The 27,778-nt window shown below is 49.0% G+C and overlaps 11 protein-coding genes across 11 annotated transcripts; 7 read left to right on the top strand and 4 right to left on the bottom strand.

Moving 5' to 3' along the window:
- Positions 1–77: 77 nt before the first annotated feature.
- On the top strand, positions 78–1,625 carry TRUGW13939_06076 (uncharacterized protein; the record flags this gene model as incomplete). The annotated part of the gene is made up of 3 exons (XM_035489233.1): positions 78–120; positions 201–696; positions 752–1,625. The coding sequence occupies 3 exons, from the start codon at positions 78–80 to the stop codon at positions 1,623–1,625; spliced, it is 1,413 nt and encodes a 470-aa protein (XP_035345126.1).
- A 588-nt stretch (positions 1,626–2,213) lies between these two features.
- Positions 2,214–2,497, top strand: TRUGW13939_06075 (uncharacterized protein; the record flags this gene model as incomplete). Its single annotated transcript, XM_035489232.1, has 2 exons — positions 2,214–2,386; positions 2,434–2,497. The coding sequence occupies 2 exons, from the start codon at positions 2,214–2,216 to the stop codon at positions 2,495–2,497; spliced, it is 237 nt and encodes a 78-aa protein (XP_035345125.1).
- Positions 2,498–2,570: 73 nt separating this feature from the next.
- Positions 2,571–5,138, bottom strand: TRUGW13939_06074 (uncharacterized protein; the record flags this gene model as incomplete). The annotated part of the gene is made up of 2 exons (XM_035489231.1): positions 2,571–4,806; positions 4,873–5,138. 2 exons carry the CDS (start codon positions 5,136–5,138, stop codon positions 2,571–2,573), a joined length of 2,502 nt encoding a protein of 833 aa, XP_035345124.1.
- A 216-nt stretch (positions 5,139–5,354) lies between these two features.
- On the top strand, positions 5,355–5,627 carry TRUGW13939_06073 (uncharacterized protein; the record flags this gene model as incomplete). Its single annotated transcript, XM_035489230.1, has 1 exon — positions 5,355–5,627. One exon carries the CDS (start codon positions 5,355–5,357, stop codon positions 5,625–5,627), a length of 273 nt encoding a protein of 90 aa, XP_035345123.1.
- Positions 5,628–6,603: 976 nt separating this feature from the next.
- TRUGW13939_06072 (uncharacterized protein) lies at positions 6,604–7,913 on the top strand (the record flags this gene model as incomplete). The annotated part of the gene is made up of 3 exons (XM_035489229.1): positions 6,604–6,956; positions 7,018–7,474; positions 7,539–7,913. The coding sequence occupies 3 exons, from the start codon at positions 6,604–6,606 to the stop codon at positions 7,911–7,913; spliced, it is 1,185 nt and encodes a 394-aa protein (XP_035345122.1).
- A 329-nt stretch (positions 7,914–8,242) lies between these two features.
- Positions 8,243–9,911, bottom strand: TRUGW13939_06071 (uncharacterized protein; the record flags this gene model as incomplete). The annotated part of the gene is made up of 3 exons (XM_035489228.1): positions 8,243–8,612; positions 8,671–9,489; positions 9,550–9,911. 3 exons carry the CDS (start codon positions 9,909–9,911, stop codon positions 8,243–8,245), a joined length of 1,551 nt encoding a protein of 516 aa, XP_035345121.1.
- Positions 9,912–10,597: 686 nt separating this feature from the next.
- TRUGW13939_06070 (uncharacterized protein) lies at positions 10,598–12,378 on the bottom strand (the record flags this gene model as incomplete). Its single annotated transcript, XM_035489227.1, has 2 exons — positions 10,598–12,183; positions 12,249–12,378. 2 exons carry the CDS (start codon positions 12,376–12,378, stop codon positions 10,598–10,600), a joined length of 1,716 nt encoding a protein of 571 aa, XP_035345120.1.
- Positions 12,379–13,886: 1,508 nt separating this feature from the next.
- Positions 13,887–17,280, top strand: TRUGW13939_06069 (uncharacterized protein; the record flags this gene model as incomplete). The annotated part of the gene is made up of 2 exons (XM_035489226.1): positions 13,887–14,609; positions 14,662–17,280. 2 exons carry the CDS (start codon positions 13,887–13,889, stop codon positions 17,278–17,280), a joined length of 3,342 nt encoding a protein of 1,113 aa, XP_035345119.1.
- A 280-nt stretch (positions 17,281–17,560) lies between these two features.
- Positions 17,561–20,587, bottom strand: TRUGW13939_06068 (uncharacterized protein; the record flags this gene model as incomplete). Its single annotated transcript, XM_035489225.1, has 5 exons — positions 17,561–18,730; positions 18,806–18,969; positions 19,021–19,061; positions 20,216–20,488; positions 20,544–20,587. The coding sequence occupies 5 exons, from the start codon at positions 20,585–20,587 to the stop codon at positions 17,561–17,563; spliced, it is 1,692 nt and encodes a 563-aa protein (XP_035345118.1).
- Positions 20,588–21,034: 447 nt separating this feature from the next.
- Positions 21,035–23,285, top strand: TRUGW13939_06067 (uncharacterized protein; the record flags this gene model as incomplete). The annotated part of the gene is made up of 8 exons (XM_035489224.1): positions 21,035–21,061; positions 21,133–21,148; positions 21,224–21,236; positions 21,329–21,439; positions 21,514–21,983; positions 22,036–22,919; positions 22,976–23,068; positions 23,121–23,285. The coding sequence occupies 8 exons, from the start codon at positions 21,035–21,037 to the stop codon at positions 23,283–23,285; spliced, it is 1,779 nt and encodes a 592-aa protein (XP_035345117.1).
- A 997-nt stretch (positions 23,286–24,282) lies between these two features.
- TRUGW13939_06066 (uncharacterized protein) lies at positions 24,283–27,225 on the top strand (the record flags this gene model as incomplete). Its single annotated transcript, XM_035489223.1, has 1 exon — positions 24,283–27,225. One exon carries the CDS (start codon positions 24,283–24,285, stop codon positions 27,223–27,225), a length of 2,943 nt encoding a protein of 980 aa, XP_035345116.1.
- Between the last annotated feature and the right edge of the window lie 553 nt (positions 27,226–27,778).

Raw genomic sequence — 27,778 nt, 5'->3', positions numbered from 1 at the left:
CTTGTAGTGAATTGTGGGAATTTTTTAGATTGCGGCATAGCTCTTGACAGTCGCGAAGACCCAGCTCTTGCTCCAAGATGAACCCCTCCATTCCACCTTCAGCTGCTGAATATGGCGGAGGTAAGTGCTTGTCTACTTTCTACTCCTATCGCCAGAAACACGCGGTTATTACTTGGATTTATACTGATAGACTACACTAGACGAGGTGTCCGCCATTGTTTTAGACCCGGGTTACTCGACCACGCGCGCTGGTTTCGCCGGCGAAGACACGCCCAAATCGCTTGTTCCGACCTACTACGGCAAATACTCTGGAGAGTCGGAAAAGTTTCTTTTTGGCGATGATATCTTTGTGACTCCTCGCCCGGGGCTTTCAATTCATAACCCGGTCGGCCGCGATGGTATCGTGGAGGACTGGGACATGGCTCAGAGACTCTGGGAGTACTCTTTCAAATCCCGCTTGACGGGACAGAAGCCTGGAAACCCAATGCTGAATGGTCTGAACGATGTACCAGAGGGTGAATTGCCTGCCGATATGGAGGGCGTTGAAACAGAAGAGAAGCCCTTGGCCGACAGCCCTCTTTTGATGACAGAATGCGGCTGGAACCCTGCAAAAGCGCGTGAGAAAACCGTTGAGATTGCCATGGAGAACTGGGGGACACCTGCATATTACTTGGCCAAGAGTGGAGTCCTTGTAGCGTGAGTTGTGATCAAAAAACGTCTTTTTAGGAATTAATTACTAACCCGTGTTTAGATTCGCATCTGGGAAAGCTTCAGCACTGGTTATCGATATCGGCGCTTCCAATATTTCCATCACCCCCGTTCACGATGGAATGGTGTTGAAGCGTGGCGTTCAGCACTCGCCCCTGGGAGGTGACTACATTTCATCGCAAATCCGGGCTTCTTTCAAGTCCAATTCACCACAGCCCATCACGATCACTCCGCACTACCTGATCTCTTCGAAAACGGCCGTCGAGCCTGGCCAACGTCCCCAGGCGACTTACAAGACTTTCGATCCAGAAAAGGCTCCCGACGCGTCATACAGAAGGCTGCTGGAGGAACGAACCCTGACCGAGTTCAAGGAGAGCGTTGTACAAGTCTGGCCTGGCCCGGGACGACTATCTTCCCTAGGTCCCAACGGCGTGCCCAACGAAGAAGTGGCCAAAAGCAGCGGGCGAGCCTTCGAGTTCCCCGATGGCTACAACCAGACATTTGGCGTGGACCGCTACCGCGTCATCGAATCTCTCTTCGACTCCAAAGCGCACATCGCCGACCCAGACTCCGAGTTCCAAGCGCCAACACCCGCGCAGACCATCCCAGAAATGATCAAGGCCTCCCTCAGCGCCGTCGATGTCGACATTCGCCCGCATCTGCTGCAAAACGTCGTCGTCACCGGCGCATCCAGTCTGATCTTCGGCTTCAACGACAGACTGAACCAGGAGCTAATGCAAATGTTCCCGAGCCCGCGTGTGCGCATATCCGCGCCTGGAAACACAGCCGAGCGCCGCTTTGGCTCGTGGATTGGAGGTAGTATTCTGGCGAGTTTGGGCACGTTTCATCAAATGTGGATTTCAAAGAAGGAGTATGATGAGCATGGTCCTAACATTGTTGAGAAGCGGTGCAAGTAAAGTGTCTGTTTTTGATTTGTTTTGAGGGGAGTCTTTTGAGAAAATAAAATCACGGAGTTTTCTTTTCTTTTCTTTTTATCTTTTATATCTCTTGAATGTGTATGGGATTGGGATTTGTTAATCTCGGATGTTGCTTGGGCCTTTCAGTACTTTTTAGTTACATGTTAGCTGTCATAGAGTAAATGGTAATATTGAAGAGGTTGTAAGACTTTTACTGCATCGTAGTAGTACATGTAGATAGTATGTTAAAATATTGATTGTCATGTTGACTGTTCTTGATTTATGCAGGGGCAAACAGTAAATACTGGTATGAAGGATCCAGTCTAGGATATTATATGAGATCAGACTTTAGTTTCTGATTGTCTACGTCAGAGAAGTGAAGAAATAACGGTTCCCTTACATCACCGCCAAAGTCCGAAAAGCTTGACACCAACATCTTCGATGAAGACTCTCCTTCACTACATATGCGCCACTTAACATATTTCGAGATTTGCCAATTTGAAATTGTACTCGAGATTGTAAAACATTTGCCTGATATCGATCACCTACACCTTGCCCTAACTTGCAAATATTTCCTGCACCACAACAATGTCCAATACCCGGTGGACACTCCTAGAAGGAAAGGAGAACCCCTTTTTCATCTTGACCACAGAGAGATTTCTCGGCAAAGCTATGGACCAACCTGATGACGTTCGGTATCAACATACTGAGACGGCATTTGAAGCCGTTCCGCACCAAGAGTGGCCCAATGAACGTTCCGAGTATGCATCATGGACAGGGGCTGGTTGCTGATACAACGATTTTAAAGGTCCTCCCTTGAAGTTCTTGACTGCTTGCCAAAATTTGAGAATATGGGCCCCAATAGTGAATGACTAGTAATGCCGTTTTCAGGAGCACGCACGCTACGAACGACTAGCCACGTACCCAGGCCAAGTAATAGTCACACTATCTATCCGCAAGCATAGGGTTTGAATACACCCTACCCGTAGGTAAACCAGGCTTTGTCTCTCGCGAATTTTTTTTATTCAGGGAGGCGGCAGATGCGAATTTCTTGATATTTGGCTTCAACAAACGGCGGCCTGTTTGATCTGCTACTTCTCTCGTTGAAATATCGCTATTCGCATTGCTTCGTGGAGTGGTGGTACCGGAAACAGTGAGGAACGGGGCCGGGCTCGTAGGAGCGCTCAAATCGAGATGAACTTTAGGAGGAGCAGCGTCCGAGTCAGCGCTCAGTCTAGAAATTTGTGCCAGATACATGGGGCTAAAAGGCGTGCCCGGCGATATTGGGGGACTGTCGGGCATCTCGTTGCTGGTTGGGGACGTTGGAAACGTCGGGGACAGAGGGGATAGTGATGAGGTTGATTTTCGGGGAAATGTCCACCCCGGCTGAACTGCGTATAGATTTTGATCAAGGGTGAGTGGTTTCGGGGCAGCACCTGCCCCTCCCTTGGGACGAAGGGAAAAAAGATTGGCCTTTTGACCTGGCAAGAAGCGGCTTGGACGGGCCGGGGGGTTTACTTCACGCCCAGCTTTGGCGAGAGCGTCAACCTTGTTATGCGGAAGAGGCGGTTCATGAGATGGTCTCTTCCTGCGCTTTCGGCTCTTGACGGAATAGGTAGATGCCACATCATCAAACCAAGATGTCGGGTCGTCGAAGTTGGCTGAGAAAGAGCCTAGACTGGGCAATGCAGTGACTTGGGAGCCTTCATCACTGATATGGGTTCCAGCGTCCGAGTTTCGTTCTATTTCATCTTCTGGCTCATCCTCACTCGTTGTATCGTCGTCGGAAAGGGCCAGGAAATCCAAATGAGGGAACTCTGGAGGCAAGTCGGGCGCAGACGCAAAGCTATGGGTCTCGCCAAAGCCTTCCATTCCAAGAGACCAGCTCATCTTGGTATCAAAGTTGATCTTGTTATCAAAGTTCGTCTTGGTATCATAGTTTGTCTTGGTATCGAAGCCCATTTGGCTGTCAAAGTCAATCCATGAGCGCTCAGATAGATCTGAAGGCTGCTCTGTTGGGGAGGTTTCCATTGGTGGAGGGCTGACCACTTTAGGAGCAGGAGCATTTCGCACGTTGGACAAGGCCGATAACGTTTTCGATGCAGATCGATATAGGCGGCCGGATCCAATCTTCATCTTCGAGGGCTTCTTGGTAAAGCCTTTCATGGGTGAAAGAGCATCCTGAGGGGGATTCGACGATGGTGTCCCTCGTCCGTCGCGCTCTTGTGTATTTTGAGACGAGAAGCTTGATGCAGCAGGAGAACTCTGCCGCGGTTTGTATCTATCCAGTCGTTTGGAGGTGTTGTTGAAATCATCAACCTTGCTAATATCATTTCCTTTATGTGTTCTACTATAGGTAGGAGTCTTCGATGTAGTAGTGCCTTCATTCGACCGAGAGCCTCTCTCTCGAAGCGCAGGCTGAGGACCGGGGCGCAAGATTGAGGGGATTTGCGATTGGGCTGCAGGCGGGTCAGATATTTCAGGATAGCTAGGAAGAGGTTTCTCTAGCATCGTGGGTGATCCATCTCGGGGGCTCTGGAGGCGGAATTTTATTCGGGATTGCCTCCGGGGAATAACAGGGGGTTCCTGAATGACCAAAGATTTCCTGCTAGCCTCACCAACAAGTCGTTGGATCTCAGTCGAGAGCTTGTTGAGCTGTGTCAAGCCTAGAGCGAGCTTGTATGCGCTTTTCTTTAGGCGAGTGAGCTCGCGATTCCACCCATCGACATTGCCCATCATGGCAATGCACACGGCATTGAGATCTGGAGGTCGGAGACTCGCTGACTTGCCAACATCCTTGATATAGAATGAAAGCCCATTGACCGACTCGACGCCCTTTTTTATGTCCTTTAAGGAATCTTCCATGGCCATTGCAGACCGCTTTATAATGTGTTCAATCCGCTCATTGTCTAGCATCACGGTCTGCCGGAATGTCGGGTCGTCCAACATCTGACCAAATATGGGAATGTTGTTGAGCGGAAGTCGAAGGAGATCAAACCGTTCTTTGATGTCATTGCGCGCGAGGTGTAGATCGTCAGTTGTTCGCTCGATAAAGCCATCGAGTTCGGACACATGGGTTTGGAGGATTTTGATGACGTCGGCTTTGGATTTAGCCAGATCCTTGGCTAGTAAATGCAGGCCGAACGTTATCTGGGCGACGAGCTTCCAGAGAGGGTGGTATCTAATAACAGGCAATTCGAAAATTAGCATTGTATGACCGGGTCTCGCGAGAGTTTGGGCTTTTCACTTTTCATTCGGCTTCTGGCGCCATCGCCTACCACAGAGGCGTTCATACTTGGACAGTGTCAAAATCTGATCTCGCCGAGACTGTGTGTCAATGACCACCTCCCACTGGGCCAATGTGCCATCGGCGGCCTCGGTAATGGACTCTTCGAACGGGCCTTGCAGCTGAGGAAGGGGATGGACGGGGGCCTCGTGTACAGACGACGAGTACCCTGATTCTGCTGGTTCGGTACTGTCTCGCCACGATTTGTCACCGAAAGGGCCGGACATGTCGACGCCCATATCACTGTAAATTGTATCTATAGTATGCCACAAAACGATTCAGGCGGTCAGACACGCGCGCGCTGCTTTGCTCTAGACGATCCACCGCTTCCAATTGATACTCTAGCCGGGATCCAAGTAGATAGGGAGATTCTCGAACGTGTATATATATACGTATATGTATATAGACAAGTTTATCGGCGAAAGAAATCGATAATTCGACGGATGGCGAGGAACGGCAAAAGCTGGCTGCTTTTCTCCGCGCCTAATTTCTGGGTTAGAGCCAACATTAAATGGAACAGGGATCTCATCTTTATTTCTACCTTCCCTCCTGCAAGGCTTACTCACCTAGATGCATTTGAAGAGAGCGCGCATCTCCCAGCCGAAGTCAGTCAGAGCAAGGAGAAGACAAGTGTGCATGAAGAGCAAGAGCGCACCGTGGACTTTAGCAAAGCCAAGCAGCAGCATTGCGACGACAAACCCCAGCAGCGCGGTTAAGTAATTAATTAATCAACAAATCATACTGCGCACTCTTAATTTGCCTCTCCGCCCCAAGGCAAAGGCTCAGTTTCCGCCCGCTCAGGAACGCTGGATGCTGAGTGATCGGCAGAGTCCAGGTCGAGGCCAGAAATTATTGCTCTGCATTTCATCTCGGTCGGGCCTATCACATTGCACCTCGCCCCCACTTTACCGTCAGGCACCACGTGTATCTGCCGGCCTGATTGGCTGGGGCCCGCGGCGTCCCTGGGCAGCCTGACCCACTGCGGGTCTGCAAATTTACGCATTTCCGTATTTTGCGTATTGGCCTTACCACAGTTGTCATTTTTGATACTCTACAGAACGTTGTATTATTTAACTGCCATTGATGTACGCTGGAGGCGGCAGCGGAAATCTCGATCCTTCTGGTTCAACTGGAACCGTTCTTGCCAGGAGCCTCCAGAACTTGGCCCTAATGCTGATACCAACAGCCCAACACTGTTGTACGGTGCCACGATCGGCACATCCTTGTACGATTATGCCCTATTCGATGTGCCGGTAGGGCTGTGTCCACGATGTTGTACAAAGTTCTAACTAGACAGGTCCTTTGATAAGGTCTGCAATAATATGACAATCAGATACTGCGGGCTACACCAGATGGTAATATCAGTTGCCAGCCCTCTCCACTGAAAATGTTTTTTCTTCTTCTTTTTTTTTAAAACAAAAGAAAGAAATGGACAATCCCATTATTATTCACTGTATATTTAATTACTTATAGTCAAATTGTCGAGTCATGGTACACCGGCTATAGTTACTTGGTTCGGCAGAATCGACAACTGCTTAGCTAAGCACTCTACGCGTCCAGACGCGGGGAGGACCGACGCGCCGGAAGTCTAATTGCGGCTCTCCAATCCTCCAGAGTCAGACTCTGACATTTCAATCATCATATTCAATACTTACAAACTTATCGCTTCACTATCATTTACTCTCATCCTCAATGGCGTCTCTCAAACGCGGCGCCAATCAGCTCTCTGGGAACGCTGCCAAAAAGCCCAAAGCCAACTCTAGCATCACATCTTTCTTTGGAGCTCCCAAGCCAAAAGAGAACGGAACTGCTGCTGCTGCACCTCCCAGTAGCTCTCGATTCAACAAGGAAAAATGGGTATCCTCCTTGACTGCAGAGCAAAAGGAGTTGTTACAGCTTGAAATCAACACCCTCGATGAGAGCTGGCTGGCTCATCTAAAGGACGAAGTCGTCTCCCCGGAATTTCTCAACCTGAAACGCTTTCTCAAGAAAGAGAAGGATTCCGGGGTTACTATCTTCCCTCCAGAGAGTGACATTTATTCATGGTAGCGTGCCTTTTCTTTTTCATTTCAATGTAATTGCAACCCTAACTCCAGAGGTATATAGGTCCCGATACACTCCTCTACACACAGTCAAGGCAGTCATCCTCGGCCAGGACCCCTATCATAACCATAACCAAGCCCATGGACTCTGCTTCTCGGTCCGCCCTCCAACAAAGGCCCCTCCATCTCTTAAAAACATCTACAAGGGAATCAAAAACGACTACCCATCGTTTGAAATCCCCGCCAACGACGGGTTGTTGACACCCTGGGCTGAGCGAGGCGTTCTCATGCTCAACGCTTGTTTGACCGTGCGCGCCCATAATGCAAACAGTCACGCGAACCGTGGCTGGGAAAGGTTTACGCAAAAGGCTATTGACATTGTTGCGCGAGTGCGCACACATGGCGTCGTGTTTTTGGCCTGGGGCTCGCCCGCTGGGAAGCGGGTTGCTGGAGTCAACAAGCAGAAACATTGCGTGTTGCAGTCTGCTCACCCAAGTCCGCTGAGCGCCCACCATGGATTCGTAAGTTTATTCTCTCCTTATCCATGCCGCTCCTGGAATCACTAACACTGGCTGGCCCCTTTAGCTTGTTAACCGCCATTTCCAAAAATGCAACGAGTGGCTCTCCGAACGGTACGGACAAGACTCGATGATCGAATGGAGCTTGAACCCGAAGAAGCCCGTCCTGACTCGAAAATCTGCGGACCAGCAGCAGGTCATCGAGCCTCTCGCTGACAGCAAGCAAGCTAACAAAAAGCCGATTGACCCTGCCGACCAAAAGGACGACAAGACTAACAATGTGGAGGACGCTGCTGTTGATTTGCTGTGTGACGAGGATGACCTCGACGCACTCGAGGCTTTGGCTGCCGCTGAAAACGATATTCCTCCTCCAGCGGTGGCTGCTGAGAAGAAGTCTTCAGAAGAAGAGGATAAATCGGAGCCCAAGAGTGACAGCAATTAGCAGCCGAAATTTTTTTTGAATGTTAAGATTCCCCAACCTTCCGTTGTCAATGTATTGCAAGTTTTGACCTTTTCTTTGCTTTGTGAGAAAAAAAGATCTTGTTTGGTTTATTATAATAGGCGTTTGGGTTTTGAGATAGCAAGCGGCTGGGCAGAGCATCTAGGAATGCAATTTGTATTAATAACAATAAATCGAAATGGAAATTATTGAAACCTGACATGCACATCAAATTTAAAGACTACGACTAGTGTCGGCTTATCGAGATACAAAAATGCATTCTTGAAACTAGGAAAAATACAATTCTTTCAATCCATAACGTAAAAAATAAATCAAAGTTCGTCATGGTCAGGAGCGGCCTCGCCGCTGGCCTCGCCAGTAGCCGACTCGGTCTGAGTAGGAGCGGCAGAGGATGAAGAGGAAGAAGCCTCCTCTTGTGGCTTGGTGACTTCCTCGACGGCATCGACCTGGTGCTTGCCCTTGGTCTTGATGAACTCGGCCAAATCCTCAATGCTTCGGGAGCCAGAGTACTCTACTGGTGCATCCTTGGAGCCAGCAGGGAACAATTTGATGGTAGGGAAGCCCTGGATGGGATCTGGGACGTCATTGGCAGTAGCATCAATCTTGGCCACTGTCACCTTGGAGGCAAAGTCGGGGTTCTCGGCATAGGCCTTGGCGAGCTGTTCATACTTGGGTGCCAAACTATCAAGTAAAAGTTAGCAACCTTATATATTCCATGAAGAGAGGAATGACTACTTACGCTTTGCAGTGTCCGCACCAAGGGGCATAGAACTCAACGAGAACATCCTTGTCGTTGTCGATAACCAACTCCTGATAGGTGTGGGCAACGATAACAGTAACAGGTCCCTCCTGGGTCTCTGGAATGGGCTCGGACTTGATGCTAGGTTCAACCTTGCCATCAACAACATCCTGGACAAACTTGCCAATGTCCTCAACATTGAACTCCTTGCTCTGGTCAAAAGGGAACTTGTGGTTCTTCTCGGGGTCTTGGATGGCGAAGGCAGGGAAGGTAGCAGGGTCGAGGTTGAGGTTAGAGGCGTGGGCACCGAACGCCTTGGCGTCAAGGGTGGCAAAGTTGATCTTTCCGCGTTGCTTCTCAGCAACGGGGCGGAACTCCTCTGCGAACTTGGTGATTTCCTCTGGGGTCTCGGCGAAAATATACGCTAGCGGAATGCCGGCCTGGATATAACTAGCGTAGGTTTCAGGACCGAGCTCGCCAACAAGAGGAGTGCTTGCGGTCTTGACCCAGGCAAGAATGCTCTCAGAGTCCAAGTCGCCCTTGTAGACGGCCTTCTTCTCATCAAAGTCCTTGTAAAGAACGATCGAGGGTTGCTCGACGCCCTCGGCCTTGGCCACAGCTGCGTCATCACTGGCACCGAACAGGAAGTTGTCACGCTCCGAGTCGGCGAGGCTGTTGAATGCCTCCTTGGCCTTTTTGTTGTCCGAAGCGAGATATCCGACAACGACGACCTTGTCCAGGCTCTTGAATTCCTCAATGTTGTCTTCGTTGACGTCTGATACGGCTGGGAGGGATTGTTTGGTCATGTAGGAGACGAGTCTGATGGATTTATTTAGCAACACGACAAATCAAACTAGCAGTAGAGAACGTAAGACTTACGGTCCGCTCTTGCGAGCACCTCCGTACGGCTTCACGGAATCCGGGCCGCGGAAGATCTTCAGGGTCGGGTAGCCCTCAACGCCATATTCCTTGCAGAGGTCTGCTTCCTCCGTGCAGTCAACCTTGACCAACGGGATGTTCTTCTCCTTCAACTCTTCGGCAGCAGTCTCGTACTCTGGGGCAAGAGCCTTGCAGTGGCCGCACCAAGGCGCGAAGAACTCCGCCAGGACCAGGTCATGTTCCTTGATGAAGTCGGAGAATGTGTCCGTGGTCAACTGGACAACATGCGACTCGGCGTCTGCGGCCGATGCGACGGCCGAGGCTCCAAGGAGCCCTAGGGCCACGGAGTAGAAAGAACGCATTGTTTTGTTTACAAGATATGAATCAGTTGAAAGAAGCAAGACGGGACAGGAGCAACAAGGCCTTCTCGAGCGAGCGATGCAAGAAGGAGGAGGAGAAGAGAAGACGAGACGGGCTGAGGGGAACAGGGCAACAGGGCAACCATGACCCGTTAATAATCAAGGGAGCTTTCCATAAGGACAGTTTGTTCTTTACTCAACTGGGCCAAGCCCGCCCCGGACAGTGGAGAGGGTCTTGGCGCGCCAAGCAGGAGCAGCGATGGATCTAAATAGTTACTAAGTAACTAGTTGTATGTTAAAAAGTCATGCGCAATGTTGCATGTGTTGTTAGATTATTGTTTGCGCGTGTCTTGCACTGTCGCGAGGAAGCTGTGCCTTGGTGATTATTATTACTACATCTTGTGAGTGCCACTTTCTCGTAGCCACATACTCCGTATAGAATTTGTCTGGTAACCAGTCAAGCATGCACTGAAGACAATGTGGATCCCCAGCGTCCATTACAGGCTAGCAGTATCGTATTCTGGTGCATTGCGAGCTGAAAGAATAACAACAGTGGTAACACTTGTCAGTGTTGATGAATTACTATTAGCTGATGGATAGCCGTAGTATTTCTCCGTTCTGAGTTTTCAGCTGCTGTATCGAACAAACCACCAACAAACAACAAATGCTATTACATCTTGGTAGCAACGTCATGCATCCTCTGAGTGGGCCTCTTCTCGCTCCTCTAGTTCCGCGGCCAAAGCTATCGCATCTCGCTTCCCTCTTTCTACGTCAACCAGGAGCATCAACGGCAGGGCAAGGAAAATCAGAACAGCAAGAAAGGCAAATGCGTGTCTGATTTGGCCATAGCGGTCGGTGATGACCCCGACAATAGCAGGGCCAAAAATGCTGGAGCCCTTGTCGGTAATCGCATAGAGCGCGTAAAACGCCGTCTCGTATCCAGGCGGAATCAGCTCGCCGAAGAGGCTTCGACAGTAGGCCGACAAGCCGCCCATTGTGAGGCCATAAATGGCCCCAAGGGGAAACACTTCCCACGGCTGCTGCAACCCCAAGAACCCGAGTCTTTGGATTGCAGGAATGAAGCCCAGCAGGCCGTATATCGGAATGACTTCCAGCAGACAGATACAGGCAATAATCGTCCTTTCGGTGCGAATACCAAAGTGACGCGACACTTGACTCCAGGAAAAGGCTCCAACAACACCCGATAATGTCCCGATAACGCTTATCAGGCCCAGGGCAGCTGGCTGCATGTGAAGCTCTGTTTTGGCAAACAAAATAGCCGTTCCACTGACAGTAGCAATTCCGTCACTAAGAAGAAACCAAGCAGCAAGGAACAACCCAACATCTTTGAGGCGTCGCGCTCGCATGACCGTTTTCCCCAGAGCCTTCCAGGAGTATGCCATGTAGCCAAACCATGATCGACGCCCCTTGGCCGAGTCTAACACAGGAAGCGGGGGACCTGGACGGGGTCGAAGCCAAATGGTCGAAGGGATAGTAAACAAAAACCACCAGAGTCCGATAAGGAACATCACAAGGCGCAAGGAAAAGGTGGTTTGGTTCGTGGCTTTCACCACCAGAATACAGGTTATTTGAAGTAAAACAGATCCAATATAACTGATTCCCATTCCGTTAGAGGAAATTTGTGTCGAGAGATGCAAAGCAGAAATAGATTGGCCCAGATCGTTGCTTTGTAGATTTGGGGATGCAGTGGCTCCATCTGGAGCTTGTTGGGATTGAAGTAGCGGCGTATTGACGCTAGGTTCTGTCGAAGGTGCGAGAGTATCGTCCGTCTGTTCTATCCTGGGCCCTTCGGTGACTTTCTGTGCTAATATCGGGTGGTGTCGGACTAGAAGAGGAAGGAAAGAGTTGAGTAACACAAATGAGGAGCCAAAACAGGTATTTGCCAGGACCGCCAAAAGCGCTGCAAGCGCATATACTTGAGATGGCACAGCAAGGAAGAGCATAGTTGAGATCGACCCCACAAATGCGAATACAACCAATAGAGATTTTCTGTAACTCCCATGGTCTGCAGCACCGGACATGGTTATAATCAACAGTGCTTGAGCCATCACGCTGAGGGAGAATGTGTACATGGCGAAGCTTGCAGTGTTGATTTCCAACCCCGCAAAGTCAACGACGCACTGTGTAGCCCGGTTTGCCTGGATCGTCTCGTCGTTACCGGCCATTTGGCTAGGCTGGCACGGCTGGCTTCTGTCGGATGCGAGATGGCCTCTATCTCGGGCCATTTGTTCTAGAGTCATGGGAAGGAAAGATCCTAGAGAAGAAACAATCGAGTCAGCTACAAGCTTCCTTCGTATGCAATGAATCAAGCCTTCCTACCCATAGCACACACAACAAAGACCTCGGCCGCCCAGCCATAGCTGTACCATCCTGCGAGCTCCTTTTTGCTCGTCGGGCGAATATCGTCGCCCGGATACTGCGGGACAAGTAAAGCTTCGTTTTGTGCCATGGTTGGATCCTAAACCGATTTAGGTGGGGAAAGGCGCATAATTGTCGATGAAATTAAATACACGTCAAAGTTGTATATTTCCTAATACTGGACACTGCCGGGAGCAAGCGACAAGGGACTTGGAACGCATCGCGTAAAGAAGGGCGTGGTGAGGAGCAGGAATGACGATGCTACTAAGCAGCACCTACACAGTGGATGCCTGCGGTGCGGCACGTGAACGGCCAGTCAGCCCGGCACATGTCTCGTGCTTGCCTATCATTGGATATCAAAATGTAGATCGTGGATAACACTACCTACCCATGGTTGAGGTTAAATCGATTCTATACCATTATGCAAGTTAGAATGTGTTTTATTTGGTTTTCGTGTACTCTGTACTCTGTGTGTGCTCTCAGATCTCAGCTAGCCAAGCTATGGATTTCTATGGTGCTTTAAACTTGCAACATTGTGATCAAATATTCAACTGTGCGCCCTTCAGTGGTAGTTGGGGATACCAATTTGAAGTACCAAGATAGTTGCACCCCAGAACCAAGGGTATATATAGTCTCTGTTAGGTTAGTGGTTGCGCATGATGATGAAATAATTATCCGGGTCCACCCGGCCCTACAGCCGCATACTATACAGGGCTATATACTAGTAATATATTTATTATTTGAAGCAATTCTGTGTGTTTAAATAGGAGGAAGGGTGCTACTAGATTGCTTTGCAGGAAGAGGTAGTCCTAGTCGCCTTACTGTCGGAGAGCCAACAATGCTAAATAACACGACGTAGTAACGAAACAGGAGGCTGGATGTTGGTGCCTCAGGCAGCGATGGCTCCTTCCCCACAGCAAAAGGCAAGGTTGCGCCTGGCCGCCAAGCGGCGTCCGTCAGTTCTCTCCGTTCAACGTTGGCGATGAGTGGACTGCGCAGACTCCAGTCGCGTTGCTTCAGTCTTTAGCCGTTTATTTCATTCAGTTCTTGTTTGATTTCCACTCATTTCCGCTGTTACCGCTTATCTCTGCGACTGCAGGTCCTTTGTCTGCCCTCCGAACGCATTCTTGTTCCTGACCTGCGCCATCTTTTACGAAACACCAGGACCTCCTTCAAGACTTACGGCTCCTGTTCTCCAAAGAGACCGTTTTCCATCCGTCGGAGATCTTACTTCAACACCAGTTGGAGTCCCGAAGTTGCGCTCGGCCTGGTCCTCCAGTCGATCTCTTCAGTTCATTCTCATCCAGACCGACATTTTCCAACGCCTCCTTCGCGACTCCTACGAGTTATCGGCGCCTTTTCGAGCGTGTCTCCCAATTATTAAAGTACTCGCTTGGAGCCTAGCTGCCATAGCAAACGTCAAGTCTTATGAAGTGAACGGCTTTGCAAAAGAAAACGTTCTAGCAGCCGAACTGGGCTCTTCTTTGGAGTCACGATAAAGGGAGGAGACACCGTCGCCTGGAAGCGTATACGCCGTTTAACTTGCGATTTCTTGCCCGCGACTTCGCCGGGAAGGTGGTACGATAGTTTGGCCCAGTAATGCCTGGTCTCGTCATGGACGATGCCAGCGCGAGTGGTTCCAGACAATGGGAAGATTCACGCAATAATCATCTCGAAAATGGCGAGCTAAACCTATCAAGTGCGACCCAACAAAATGGGGAAACAGGGAGCTTCGGGAAGACGTCGCAGCTCGCAAATGGGCCAAAGGACATCGGCGCATCCAACGCTCTAACGACTCGGGAAAAAGAACGGCCAGGCGCTGTTCCTGATGCGACACAATGGAAACAACCCCCGGAGCTTACGCATATTACCCAAGGGTTCTTCCCTTTCGCTGAACTAGTGAATCGAGCCGTACAACAGTGCTGGAATGACCTCTCGGAAATGATCACAGAATTGGCAGAGATCCAAGTGGCGTCACAGCCTCAGCAGCCATCACAGATAGCTCTTGCAACTGGCAAAGGCTCAGGAAACCAGACACCGGATAACATACACAAGAAGATTCGGATACTAGAATTTGCCCAGGCCAAACGAACGGAATTTATCAAACTCCTAGTCTTGTCCCAATGGAGCCGTCAAGCAGACGACGTCAGCAAGCTAATTGACTTGCAAACCTTTATTCGTGTGCGGCATATGTCCTATCAAGCAGCCAATCAACGAGTAGCAGATATGAAGATGGATTTAGTGAGGGCTCAGGTCGCAAACCCTGATTTGAAGACGGCACTGGAGATTCTGACCACAGCCCGTGCTTCTCACATGTCAGATGTTAGTATACCCACCATGACTGACTATATCCAGACCACTAACTTCTCTCCAGCTTGGTTACATACCTCCAAAGCCCCTAAGTGCAAGACGCCTCCTAAGAACATTACAAAAGATCAACCGAACCATTAGCACCCGCCTGGTGACATACGATTCCATTCCATCCTCATTCAACAATTACCGAGTCCATGACGGTCGTGTCACATTTTCCGTCCCCAAGGAGTTTGAAGTTGACCTCTCAATCGCCGAGGAAGACCCTCTCTCTCAGTTTTATTTTATTGATATTCGATTTCTGTTCACGCCATCTTCCCCTATACCCAAAGGCCGATTTTTCAACGAACTTGACTCACGACTCAATAATATCTTAAAAGCGCAAGGTCTAACCGGCTGCTTCGACTTTTTACACAATCTAGTTCTTGTGAACAAGATCAACGTTCTTTTCAAGCAGGCGATAGATCTTTCCAGAGGCCAATGGTCAGGCGCTTTACGTGTGGAGCTGTTGCATCGTATCTTGGTAATACAGTATTGGCCTGAGAAAACGTGGCCCGAGAAAAATTGGCCCAAGAGTTGGATAGAAATAGGTGTTGAAAGCGGACGTCAACATGGTCGACAGATTCCTCACATCGGCTTTCGTTGGATGCGTGAAGGGAAGCAAGTCGACTCATCAGATGTCTTCTTCGACACTGAAACGCTTTCTATTGAGTCTGTTCTGCGGAGTGTGGTTGCAATACATACCTCTCACTTGCTCCGCTCGGCTTACGATCGTCTTCGATCGGAGGCTTTGTTTGCGAGCGGCCAGCTTGCAATCAAAGCCCAGTTGTCTACAACCGAACCAGGGAGCTGTCATCTTCATGTTCAACTAACGCCATCTCGACATCTCGATGCGTCCTTGGAACCTGTTTCAGGCTCCACGTCCATCCATACCAAACCGTCTCTCTTATCTCGCCTTGAAAAGGGGGGTGCTTCAGACGACCTCGCTACCCGTATATCTCGACTTCGTTGTATTGCGGCCATGGAAGAAATCGAATCTAATACGAAGACGCTAGGATGGGAGAGTGTCGATCATCGGAAATTCAAGGTTGATATACAAGGTCTCTTTCCCAGGAATATCCTACGTGCTTCTTTCTTCCGCAACCGGCTCTGGAGCCCTTCATGGATCATCGCGGCAACAACCAGTCTGAGCGGTGATGATTGGTGGATACTCCATCTCAAGCCACGATCGTCTTCGGGTCCTGGTCTCCTCGAGCAAAACCGTCAGTCCGCAGGAGGATTCTCGATTCAGTCCACTCGTGTGTTGACGGGCGGCCGGATGCTGTCTAAAGACCCTCAAAACTTCTTCCCGGATCTCGATTACTCGTTGACAGGAATTCTTGTAATGCATTCAAATGCATTATGGATGACAGAGTCTGCGTTCCTGAATTCTTTGCCATCAGTGGAAAATCTACATCTTACATCCAATTTGAAGATTCCGTGTCTCTACGTAAATCTCGATACTGAAAATTTACCAGAAGCACTACGAATTGGACCATCATCTGGCCCAAAGAGGAAGTCTTACGTCCAAAAATCCATCACGCTATCATATCATGGATTTGATCAGCGAGCGCGGAAAGCCAGTGTTGTGGCATACGGTCGTTTTCACACGCCTTTGCGAAAATTTGGTCTGATAATGTCGAAACTGGACGATTGCGTTCTTGTCCGACAAAAAGGAAAAGCCTTTGCAATTCGTTTCCTCGTTTCCCCTGGCCAACCTATTATTGTCGATCTATGCGAGCGAATCCAACGGCTCAACATTGCACTGTCGCTGCTGGAAACTCTGCGGCAGAACAAAATTACTGTTCAATCGATATCCTTATCGCAGCTCTCCTTTGCATACGGTCCACAGGAGGACCTTCGAGCACACATCTCGATTAATATGGATAGGTCTGGTAGCGTACCTGATCTCGATGCTTCAACCCTTTGTTCACAAAGCCAATCACTCTTCCGTTTGACTTTTGACATATCGTTTAATAACCCAAATCCGCACAACCGAATCAGGCAACCTCTAGCGACAGTAATGAACCAGAGTGGGCCTGGCGCTGGGGTCTTTTCTGTGCTTCAAAATCTTAAACTTACGCTGCCAGTACTTCGCTCTCTAGACCGCCTTGTTGCTGAGCCTCTTCGTAACCAGGCCTTGAGGGTACAGATATCAGTTCGAAGTGCAAAGGAATACCAAATCCACTACTCTGGTTTGTCATTCCGCTTTCTTTTAGCGGCTGGATATCGGCATGATCGTGTTGTGTGGACATTAAAGAATGTCGTAAAATTACAAAACACCAGGCGCGAAATAGAAGAAGCTGTGGCAGCAAAACTAAAGGAAAAAGTATTCAATGGAAAAGGAACCGGCTGGCAAGGTATCGGAACTGGTGCTGTAGCAGAAGTGAATGAAGTCGGCAACTTACTTTCCGAGCTTGATTCTTGTTTTGCAGATGTCTCGTTCACCGCACTTGTGGAAGATCCGCGGGGTGCGCATGCTGAACAGCAACAACAAACACTGAAAACAGGCGTAGGGAGCATAGGAGGAGGAGGAGGAGGAGGAGGACTTGGGATGCAACAAGGCCAAGGACCTCAAGTCTCTCGTATCAACTTGCATTCTTCGAGCAAGACGAGAGGTCATGATGTAATTACGATTGACTAAACCAGAACACTATTCCAAATAGATAGATAAATTAATACCCAGTTATTGAAAGGAATGTATCGAGTTCCGCTAAAAAAGAAAGCTTACGATAATCAAATAGGTTATTCGAATTTCATGTCCAATTAGAGTTTTTTATTGCTAGACAGACAACGCAGGGTTTTGAAGACAAGATATTGGGTAGAATCAGAAAAGTGTGAGAAAGAAAAGCCCATTACAGGAGAATCTCAATGTATGCAAATAGTAGTAGTAGTAGTATGGGGGTTTTTTAGTATTAAGCAGATCATCGTGCATAAGGGTGAAAGCCCCGATGTCCACCTCCACGTCCTCCACCGCGATAGTTTGCTCCAGGCCTGCCGGCATTCTTGGGACCAGTAGGTGCATTTGCAGGAGCAGCACCCACAGGCTGAGGAGTTGTGCTGTTGCTGTGGCCTCCACCTTTGTTCTGGTTTCCTCCACGACCCATTCCGCCACCAGCACCACCGCGTCCTTGAGGCCCAGTGGGGATATTGGGTTGAGGGACTTCGTCGTACATGCCTTCCCAAGACGTCGGTCCGCCTTGTTGGTAAGGAGAAAATGAGCGGTTGCTAGGTACTTGGCGAGCCTGCTGTTGTTCGTACTTTTGCTGCTCAAAGGCTAGTTGCTCGTGGGCATTGTAACCTGGTCCACGGTTGGCCGCCGCGTAATTTCCACCGGCACCGCCAGCAACAGCACCAGCACCAGCATTAGCACCAGCACCAGCGCCACCACCCATGTTCCCTTGGCCTTGGTTTTGCATTTGCTGCATCTGTTGCATCTGCTGCATTTGCTGCGCCATGGCTGGGTTCATCATGTTTTGCATGCCCTGGGCCGCGCTGTTTGGTGATTGGCCTCCTTGCTGGCCACCAGCAGCCATTTGCATTTGCTTCATTTGTTGCATCATGGCTGGGTTCATACCACCACCCATGTTCATTCCACCCATGCCCTGGCCCGCCATTTGCTGTTGCATCATGGCGAAGTATTGCTGCATCCGCTGCCAATATTGAGCCATCATTTGAGGACTAACACCACTAGCCATGCCTCCCTGTCCTTGGCCACCCTGCTGTTGTTGACCACCACCGTCGCCCATCATCCCCTGGCCGCCATCACCTCGGCCGCCCCGACGCCCTCTGCCGTCATCGTCACGCATGTTGCTTCTCGGTTGAGCTTTCTTGACTTCAATAGGCTTGCCCAGGATTTCCAGGGGGCGGGAAAGCGTTGCCTCGACTGCGGCTTCACTATCAAATGTGACAAACCCAAATCCACGTGGCCGGCCAGTGTCTTTGTCAATCATCAGGGTGGCGTCCACCACACGACCGAATTGCATAAAAAACTGCTTGAAGTCCTGTTCATTGGCCTCTTGGCTGACACCACCAACGAAGATCTTGCTGGTTTTCTCCTGTTCATCACGAGGAATGGCACGCTTGGGGTCAATCTTCATGACGTGTTAGTCAAAAGTATCACCAATGAAAGTTGCCGGTACAAGGCAATAATGACAGTTGGAGCTTACAATCTTTCCGTCAAGATAGTGTTCTTTAACCATCACCGTATTGACGGTCTTGGGGTCTCGGAAAGTGAGGAAGCCGAAACCTCTGGACCGCCCTGTGGCACTATCGCGCATGACAGTACATTCTTGAACCTCTCCAAATTGTGAGAAATAGTCCTTAAGTGATTCTAAACCTAAGTCAGCCACCGAATTTCAAACGGAGGGCATGTGTTCCATACGATCAGTAGTCTCCCAGTTGAGACCTCCAATGAACATTTTCCTGCAAACCTCAGAATTAGACCAGATAAACACTCGATAAAAGCCACCAATAAGTCAAAAATCAAAAAATACAAAGCAGACGGCAAAAACAATTAAAAAGGTAGGAAGATCCGGAAATGTGTCGAAACAAGTGTCAACCGCTAGCTGACGCGCATGGTTCAATCAAAGGTTTGTGTCGTGTTTACTTGTCATCCAGGGTGTTCCAGTCTTCGAGTATCTTCGAGCAGGACGGCGATGTCTATCCACTTCCAATGGGTTCAAGGCCAGGTATGCGGTGAAATTATGTATTGAAACGGTCGTGTCTTGAACGGTCAATTTCGGGTTTAATCATCCATATCCAGAAAGGACCATTTGACGTCAGCGGAATTCGTAAACGGTCATTGTTTTACGTGTTGATAGACCGACATGTAATGAGGATAGCGGTGCAAGTATGCATTGGGTGGGTGCATGTTGTATGAGATGACTGTTCTTCTTGATCCAAGTCGCGCGATCCAATTTATAAACCGTGGGAGCTAGAAAAAGCTTCTCGATATTCTTCAAATTGCCAGACAGTCGAATTGCCTATATGCTGTTCTGCTCTGCTCTATCAAAATGTATCGACAAGAAGCTATATAGTATCAACCGTACTATAGTCGCTGACGACATCGGCCGCGTGATGCCATTTTGACCTCTAGTTCTTCTCATCGGCTCCACTTTGATAGTATCACGGATCAAGTTTGACCATTTTCTGCAGCATGCCCATAGGCCTTTGGGTACCCTTGTCCAGTCTGCCCGCAATATCGAAGTCGGCGTGGAATAAGAAATACACCGCCAAATGAAGGCAAAGCACATGCTTGAATCCTTCGCATAACGAAACCGCTGACCTCCTGCGGCGAAGAAACCAACATATTCATACTGACATAATTGCCACATTCCCAGATGCGGAATGAATGCCCTCATTGTATGTCTATTTCAACATTGTGCTTCTGTGAATATTCCCCAACCTTCCAACGACGTAACTCGAACACTTTGCATACCAATGATTACCAGTCGCTTTAGCGCCAGCAAGGCGGTTGACCGAAATACGTGGTCGAACATAGAACAATAGAACCAAGTCGCGGGACCGCGGTAAGGGATATCAAACAAACAAGGTTTTAAAAAAAATCGATCACTTACCCATCTTCCTTAATGCCAGTACCACCTTGTGGCTCGGCTTCGGCAGCATCTTCATGGTGAGCACCATTATCAAACCCCGAACCGCCCTGAAAATCTTGCTGCTGGTATTGATTTTGATACGCGTCGTTTGCTGCTACGTTCTGATGATCAAAGCCGTACCCATCTTGAGCTTCGTCTGTTTGAGACTGTGGTGGAAATGTTGGCACTTGCTCAGCTGGATGGGCCGCAACCCCTGCGGAGGTGGTCTGGTTGGCTTGCTCGTCGGCATCGTACCTAAGGAGTTTCTAATCAATATTTGGGTTGTAATAAAGATAGCTTTGTAACTCACAGGTCTGCAAAGAGATCCTCTTCGACATCCTCTGGTTCTGCCATCTTAAATCTTCAACGATCTCTCCCGGCGTGCTACTAGGAATCCAATGGTCCTTGAAAGGTTAATGAGCCCCTCTAATCGTTCCAGTCGACAGCTAAAAGAGAAGCGACGTAAGCCTGGTTTCAGATTGGTCCTGGGCTGATGTCGCAGAAAACGAATTAGCTGTTTCGAGGATGGTGAAGTCTGGCTGACAGGATGTGCGAGGTGAGGCAGTCGCCTCCAGCCGGCGCAGGAAGTGGAGCTGTGCTGACCGCCTGCCGCGGCAGAATGACGGCGGGCGGCCGAGGGGAAACTGGGATCAGGTACTTACTCCATGCCTGAACGACCTATTTAGCTGATGTGCTGCATTGGTCTTTATAAGCATGCATGATACATTCGATTGATACATTCCCCCTTCCTTGCTTCTGTGAAGGGCCGCTGTCTGGGAGAGTTCCTGGTCGGCCATAGCGATGGCTAACAAGAAAGGCCAACAACAGGTCAGCCTTTCTCTACACTCCGGTCTTCATTGAGGACTGTCTGAACTAACACTTAATCATGGGTCGAGCAGGAAATGGTACAGGTTGGTTCGTACCTCTGTTTCTTCAATTACAACTTGAAGCTTGCAATGTGACCTTGCTAACAGTTGCCCGATGTCCCAGCAGACCACACCGAGTATGTCGCGTCCACATCGAGTACTTCCCGGAACCACCTGGCAATCGCCGAGTCTCGTTTTGAATATGACACACTAGCTAATACCTGAAAAGAAAAGGCTCTTCTCCGTTTTGGAAGTCAAAATCATCCACCCAGCGAAACGACAAGCCCTACGATAGTGGCACCGTCGTTGGCGCATCTTACTCCCATGCCGATATACTGAAGTGCGTACATACCTGTCCTAATTGACTATTCACTACCTGAAATATACGGCTAAATTTGTTCGTAATTATTACAGGAGTATGTCCCATGTGCCGCCTCGTACGCCACCAAAGTCCGGTTCTCCTGCCGGGCAGGAACGCAATGCTGCAACAACGGCAATACGTGCTGGTGGAAAGGCTACTCCGTCTCCAAACCAGCCCTATAATAGTGGCTTGTCACAAGGCACAGGTGGCTGGGCACATGATCATGAGGGTTTAGATGACGATTATTATGACGAAATTGTTTATGATGACGACGAGGACGAATTCGGTCTTCCCAGTATTGCCAGCATGCGCAAAAAGGGGAAAACCTCTCGAAAGAATGATTCAGCACATAAAACAAGCAACTCGACGTCGAAAAGTACTTTGAGCTTGAATTACGATCCTTCAAGTCGTCCACGAGCGAACAGCTCCGACATTGCGGAAGAACGAGGCGTGTCGCTATATCCATCAGCGAAAAAGAGCGAAGGCAAAATACTTCGGCCGCAGTACAAGGATGTTCTGAAGGGTACGTTTATTCACCCTTTTAACATTACCCTTTCTAACTCCTGAGGTGACAGACCCGGCCAACTCTTTGAACCTAATCAACCATTCTCCCCCACCTTCTGATGCTCCGCCAAGCCAATGGCAGGCTTACTCTGCAAGAATCACGAGAATCAACAAGTTCAAACGTATTCTACAGTCGAGTTCAGTATCACTATCAGAGCTCCGTGATCTGGCTTGGTCTGGCGTCCCCGACGAAGTGAGGGCGATGACTTGGCAGCTGCTGTTGGGATATTTACCAACGAACAGTGAACGTCGTGTTTCAACGTTGGAAAGGAAACGTAAGGAGTATCTCGATGGAGTTCGTCAGGCATTCGAGCGAGTAGCAACGACCGGCGGGCCCGGGTCAAGCAACACAAGCTCTGGCCGCGGAAGAGGCTTGGATGAGGCAGTCTGGCACCAAATCAGTATTGATGTTCCCCGGACGAGTCCTCATCTAGAATTATACGGATACGAGGCAACACAGCGCTCGCTAGAAAGGATACTCTACGTCTGGGCTATTCGACACCCTGCTAGCGGCTACGTGCAGGGAATCAATGACCTTGTCACCCCATTTTGGCAAGTATTTTTAGGTGCCTATATTACAGATCTCAATGTGGAAAAGGGAATGGATCCTGGCCAGCTACCTAGGTCTGTTCTTGATGCAGTAGAAGCAGATTCTTTCTGGTGTCTGACTAAGCTTCTTGACGGGATCCAAGACAACTACATCTACGCCCAGCCGGGCATTCACAGACAGGTAAAGGCTCTGCGGGATTTGGTGAAACGGATTGACACTAGCTTAGCCAATCATCTTGAGAGCGAGGGCGTAGAGTTTATGCAATTCAGTTTCAGATGGATGAACTGCTTGCTTATGAGAGAGATGAGTATCAAGAATACCATCCGCATGTGGGATACTTATATGGTAAGATTTTAAACCTACACGTTTTTGGTGTCCGGAAATTGACAGTTGTGGAAAAGGCGGAGGAACAGGGTTTCTCAAGATTCCACCTATATGTTTGTGCAGCTTTCCTGGTGAAATGGACTGATAGGCTGCTTAAAATGGACTTTCAGGTAAGAGAGCTGCGCGATCACCAATGCGTATCAGTTACTCAAAATAAACTAGGAAATTATGATGTTCCTACAGGCATTACCTACGAAGGACTGGACGGACAAGGAGATCGAATTGCTATTGAGTGAGGCTTTTATCTGGCAGAGCCTCTTCCAGGATTCAAGTGCCCACTTGCGAAACGCGGATGAACCCACGTCACCTGGTCACTTATTGCGATAAGGAGAGAGCAATCTCATCAACAGCAGTTATTGCTGACGACCGCAATCTCACTACACACTTACGTACTAAATCCACCGTTGATTTATTCGGTGATCGCCCTCGTCTGCTTCCAATTAATCGCGGCTCGAATGCTGCGATTCTATCTATATAAAAAGGCATGCTATCTCATAGCAACACTGGCCCTTCGTGTTTCCTAGTGAGGGAATATAATGGCACTCGTATTTCGACGATCGTGTCATCGTTTCTGCAGATTAGCAGGCAGTTTTTCTCGCCCCTAATGATGAAAACAGCCATGTCTAGTTGGCGGGTATTGCGTATTGCATCTTTTAACGGTTGTACCTTGGATGATAGATATATATTTTCCACGACTAGCCAGCATCTGATGAACTAGCAACCCACAATAGCAATAGCACATTGACATTGGAGCGTTTTCGTCGCACTCAAACTCAAACTGTCTGGATATGGGTACATATTCCGAAGCGAATCTTATAGGATGTACCCGTGAAGGCTTCGCAATGCGAGCTCAAATGTTATCTCAGGCAATTTCAATATTATATCGGTACATAGTAAATAATCATTTGTCATTTTGACTTCATGTCAGGTGTCACCGTTAGGCAGCCAAATGACACATGTAGTAATCTAGGCTACAGCATGTACATATATAGACACGGACGTTTCATGGGTTTGCATTCAATGTTGTATAACGAAATGCCAAAGGTTCCAAAACCAATCATTTGAATAAAATCGATAAACACCATATATTTAGAACAACAAATCCCATCTAATAACATCAAACGAACAAAGCTATAACAAAATATATGGTTGGCCCTTTGCAGGTGGCTGATCGTTATCAGGCCCGATAAGAACGAAAGAGGCTTGCGGCGCGAAACTTCTTAGCGCAAAACCGACATTTAGCTCTGAAATCCATCAACCTCCCTCCAACTTCGCCACTTACGCTTCCTCGAGCCTTGTCTCCCGTACTGCTCGTGCTGCCACCATGTCGCATAACAGCAGGAGGGATTTTCTTACCCAGCCGGCGCCAGAAAACTATGTCGCCGGTCTTGGTCGAGGTGCCACCGGGTTTACGACACGGTCGGATCTGGGACCGGCGCGCGAAGGCCCAACCCCAGAACAGATCCAGGAAGCCTTAGCAAAGAGGGCCCAGCAACTCGGCGCTGCTCCGCCTACAGCATATAACGCAGGACGCGAAAAGGGTGGCAAAGGCAAGGACCAAGAGGAAGAGGAGGACGAGGAGCGATTCCAGGACCCAGACAACGAAGTCGGCCTTTTCGCATACGGCCAATATGACAGGGAGGATGACGAGGCGGATCGCATATACCAAGAGGTAGATGAAAGGATGGACAGAAGGCGGAAATCAAGAAGGTTAGTTCTCCCCCATCGTTACCTTGTCCCTTCTCCGTTATTTTCTTGGAGATCGTTTGGTATCAAGTTTTTATATCCGTATTATGAACAGAATGCCGACTTGATATTCGCTACTTGCAGGGAAGCCCGAGAACGAGAAGAACAAGACGAATACGAGAGAAACAACCCCAAAATTCAACAGCAATTTGCGGATCTCAAACGTTCCCTAGCAGCTGTTTCAGACGACGACTGGGCCAACATCCCAGAGGTTGGAGATCTCACGGGAAAGAACCGACGTGCCAAGCAAAATCTACGCCAACGATTCTATGCTGTCCCTGATAGCGTTATTGCGAGTGCCAGGGACTCGACGCAGTTCGAGACCACTTTGGCCGATGATGGTGCCCAAACCGAGACGCCAGACGGTGCCAACGCGGATGGAAGCTTGACAAATTTCGCCGACATTGGTGCCGCTCGAGATAAAGTACTCCAAGTACGCCTGGACCAAGCGGCACTTGGCTCTTCTGGCGATGCATCATCCGGCAGTGCGACCAATATCGATCCAAAAGGGTATCTGACAAGTTTGACGAAATCAGAGTTGCAGGCCGGTGAAGTTGAGATTGGTGACATCAAGCGTGTACGAGTTCTACTGGAGTCTGTAACTCGTACTAACCCTAAACATGCCCCCGGCTGGATTGCTATCGCTCGTCTGGAAGAGCTGGCGGGAAAAATCGTCGCTGCAAGAAATTACATTGCAAAGGGTTGTGAATTGTGCCCTAAGAGTGAAGATGCCTGGCTGGAAAATATCCGTCTCAACAACAATCATAATGGGAAAATTATCGCAGCCAACGCGATCAAGCATAACGATCACTCCACCAGACTCTGGATTGAAGCCATGAAGCTTGAATCTGACGTCCGAGCAAAAAAGAACGTTCTAAGGCAAGCTCTTCTTCACATCCCTCAGTCAGTAGCTATCTGGAAGGAGGCCGTGAATCTTGAAGAAGACCCTGCCGATGCACGACTTTTGCTGGCAAAAGCAACCGAAATGATACCGCTATCTGTCGAGCTCTGGCTTGCTCTAGCTCGACTAGAAACACCCGAAAACGCACAAAAAGTGTTGAACGCAGCCCGCAAAGCTGTGCCGACGAGCCATGAGATTTGGATTGCAGCTGCTCGGTTGCAAGAACAAATGGGCACAGCAGCCAAGGTCAACGTCATGAAACGAGCTGTCCAGGCGCTGGCTCGTGAGAATGCCATGCCAAAACGAGAGGATTGGATAACAGAGGCAGAGCGTTGTGAGGAAGAAGGGGCCGTTTTAACATGCGGCGCAATCGTCCGAGAAACTCTCGGCTGGGAGCTTGACGAGGACGATGACCGAAAAGATATATGGATAGAAGATGCCAAGGCAAGCATAGCTCGCGGTAAATATGAAACTGCACGAGCAATTTACAGCTATGCCTTGCGTGTGTTCACGATCAGCAAAACGCTCTGGCTTGCAGCTGCTGACTTGGAGCGAAACCATGGCACCAAAGAGGCCTTATGGCAAGTTCTTGAAAAGGCTGTTGAAGCATGTCCTTCCAACGAGGTTCTTTGGATGCAACTTGCCAAGGAGAAATGGCAAGCTGGAGAAATTGATAGTGCCCGACTAGTGTTGAAGCGAGCCTTTGCCCGGAACCCCAACAACGAAGATATTTGGCTGGCAGCCGTGAAATTGGAAACCGACGCAAAAGAAACCGAGCACGCCAGAGAGCTCTTAAGCACTGCTCGCCGCGAAGCCGGCACAGACCGTGTGTGGATCAAGAGCGTCGCCTTTGAGCGCCAGTTAGGAAACATGGACGAAGCGCTGGATTTGGTCAACCAGGGCCTACAGCTCTATCCCAAGGCCGACAAGCTGTGGATGATGAAGGGGCAAATATACGAGTCACAGAAGAAATATCCTCAGGCGCGAGAAGCTTATGGCACTGGCACGCGAGCTTGCCCTCAGTCTGTACCACTGTGGCTTCTAGCGTCTCGTCTTGAAGAAAAAGCCGGCGTGGTAGTCAGGGCACGCTCGATTCTCGATAAAGCTCGACTGGCCGTGCCCCGCAACGCGGAACTATGGACAGAAAGTGTCCGCGTTGAACGACGTGCCAATAACATGAACCAGGCCAAAATCCTTATGGCCAAAGCACAGCAAGAGGCGCCACAGTCCGGGCTGTTATGGGCCGAGAGCATCTGGTTCCTCGAACCTCGAACTCACAGGAAGCCACGCAGTTTGGAGGCCATCAAGAAGGTTGACAACGACCCGATCCTCTTTTTCACAGTTGCACGTATTTTCTGGGACGAGCGTCGTCTGGAAAAGGCCGTGACATGGTTCGAAAAGGCTATATTAGCAGATAGTGATTTCGGAGACGCTTGGGCTTGGTACTACAAGTTCCTGACGCAGCACGGCACAGAGGAGAAACGACGTGACGTTGTATCCAAGTGCGTTGTGAGCGAGCCTAAACACGGCGAGGTATGGCAATCAGTCGCAAAGGACCCAGTGAATTTCAATAAAACGATAGAAGAGATTTTGCTATTGGTTGCGGAACAACTGCGTTAATATCCCTCTTCAACCTAATGTTGTCTGTTGGGATTGCTATGAATACTTGGGTAGATTGGTATTGATATAGAATGAGGAACCCTTGTATCTTTTTATGACTAGTGTATCAATGTGTATTAAATTATGCCAGAAGCCGAGTTCAATGTTTTCTTTTATTCACGATGAATGGTTTTTAAAGGAAATTTAGAAACATACATAGTATAAACACTTACGTCAATTCATTGCTATATCATGAATCTATATGAAACACGCAACGGTAAGATTGATTGTTACAAGGTGAGGGGAAAAAAAACACATCCATAATAGTAATAAAAAGATTCAAAGAGAAAAGTGAAACTCGAGCAACTCCACACCAAATGCGTAAAAGACCACCACCATGAACAACTTCCACGGTAAACCATCTAGAAAATACCATATAAGAAGCGATATTCTCTCGAATGAAAGCTGTGCAGAAAAAGCTTCCGTATGACAATGCCAACGACCCGACATGTTAGTTTAAAAAATAAAAATCCATTCCAACGCCCTATTGCGCCAATCCCATCTGTGACTTTGT

Source organism: Talaromyces rugulosus, chromosome III (genome assembly GCF_013368755.1).
Source record: "Talaromyces rugulosus chromosome III, complete sequence".
Taxonomy (NCBI): domain Eukaryota; kingdom Fungi; phylum Ascomycota; class Eurotiomycetes; order Eurotiales; family Trichocomaceae; genus Talaromyces; species Talaromyces rugulosus.
This window is presented reverse-complemented; position numbering and strand designations above follow the sequence as displayed.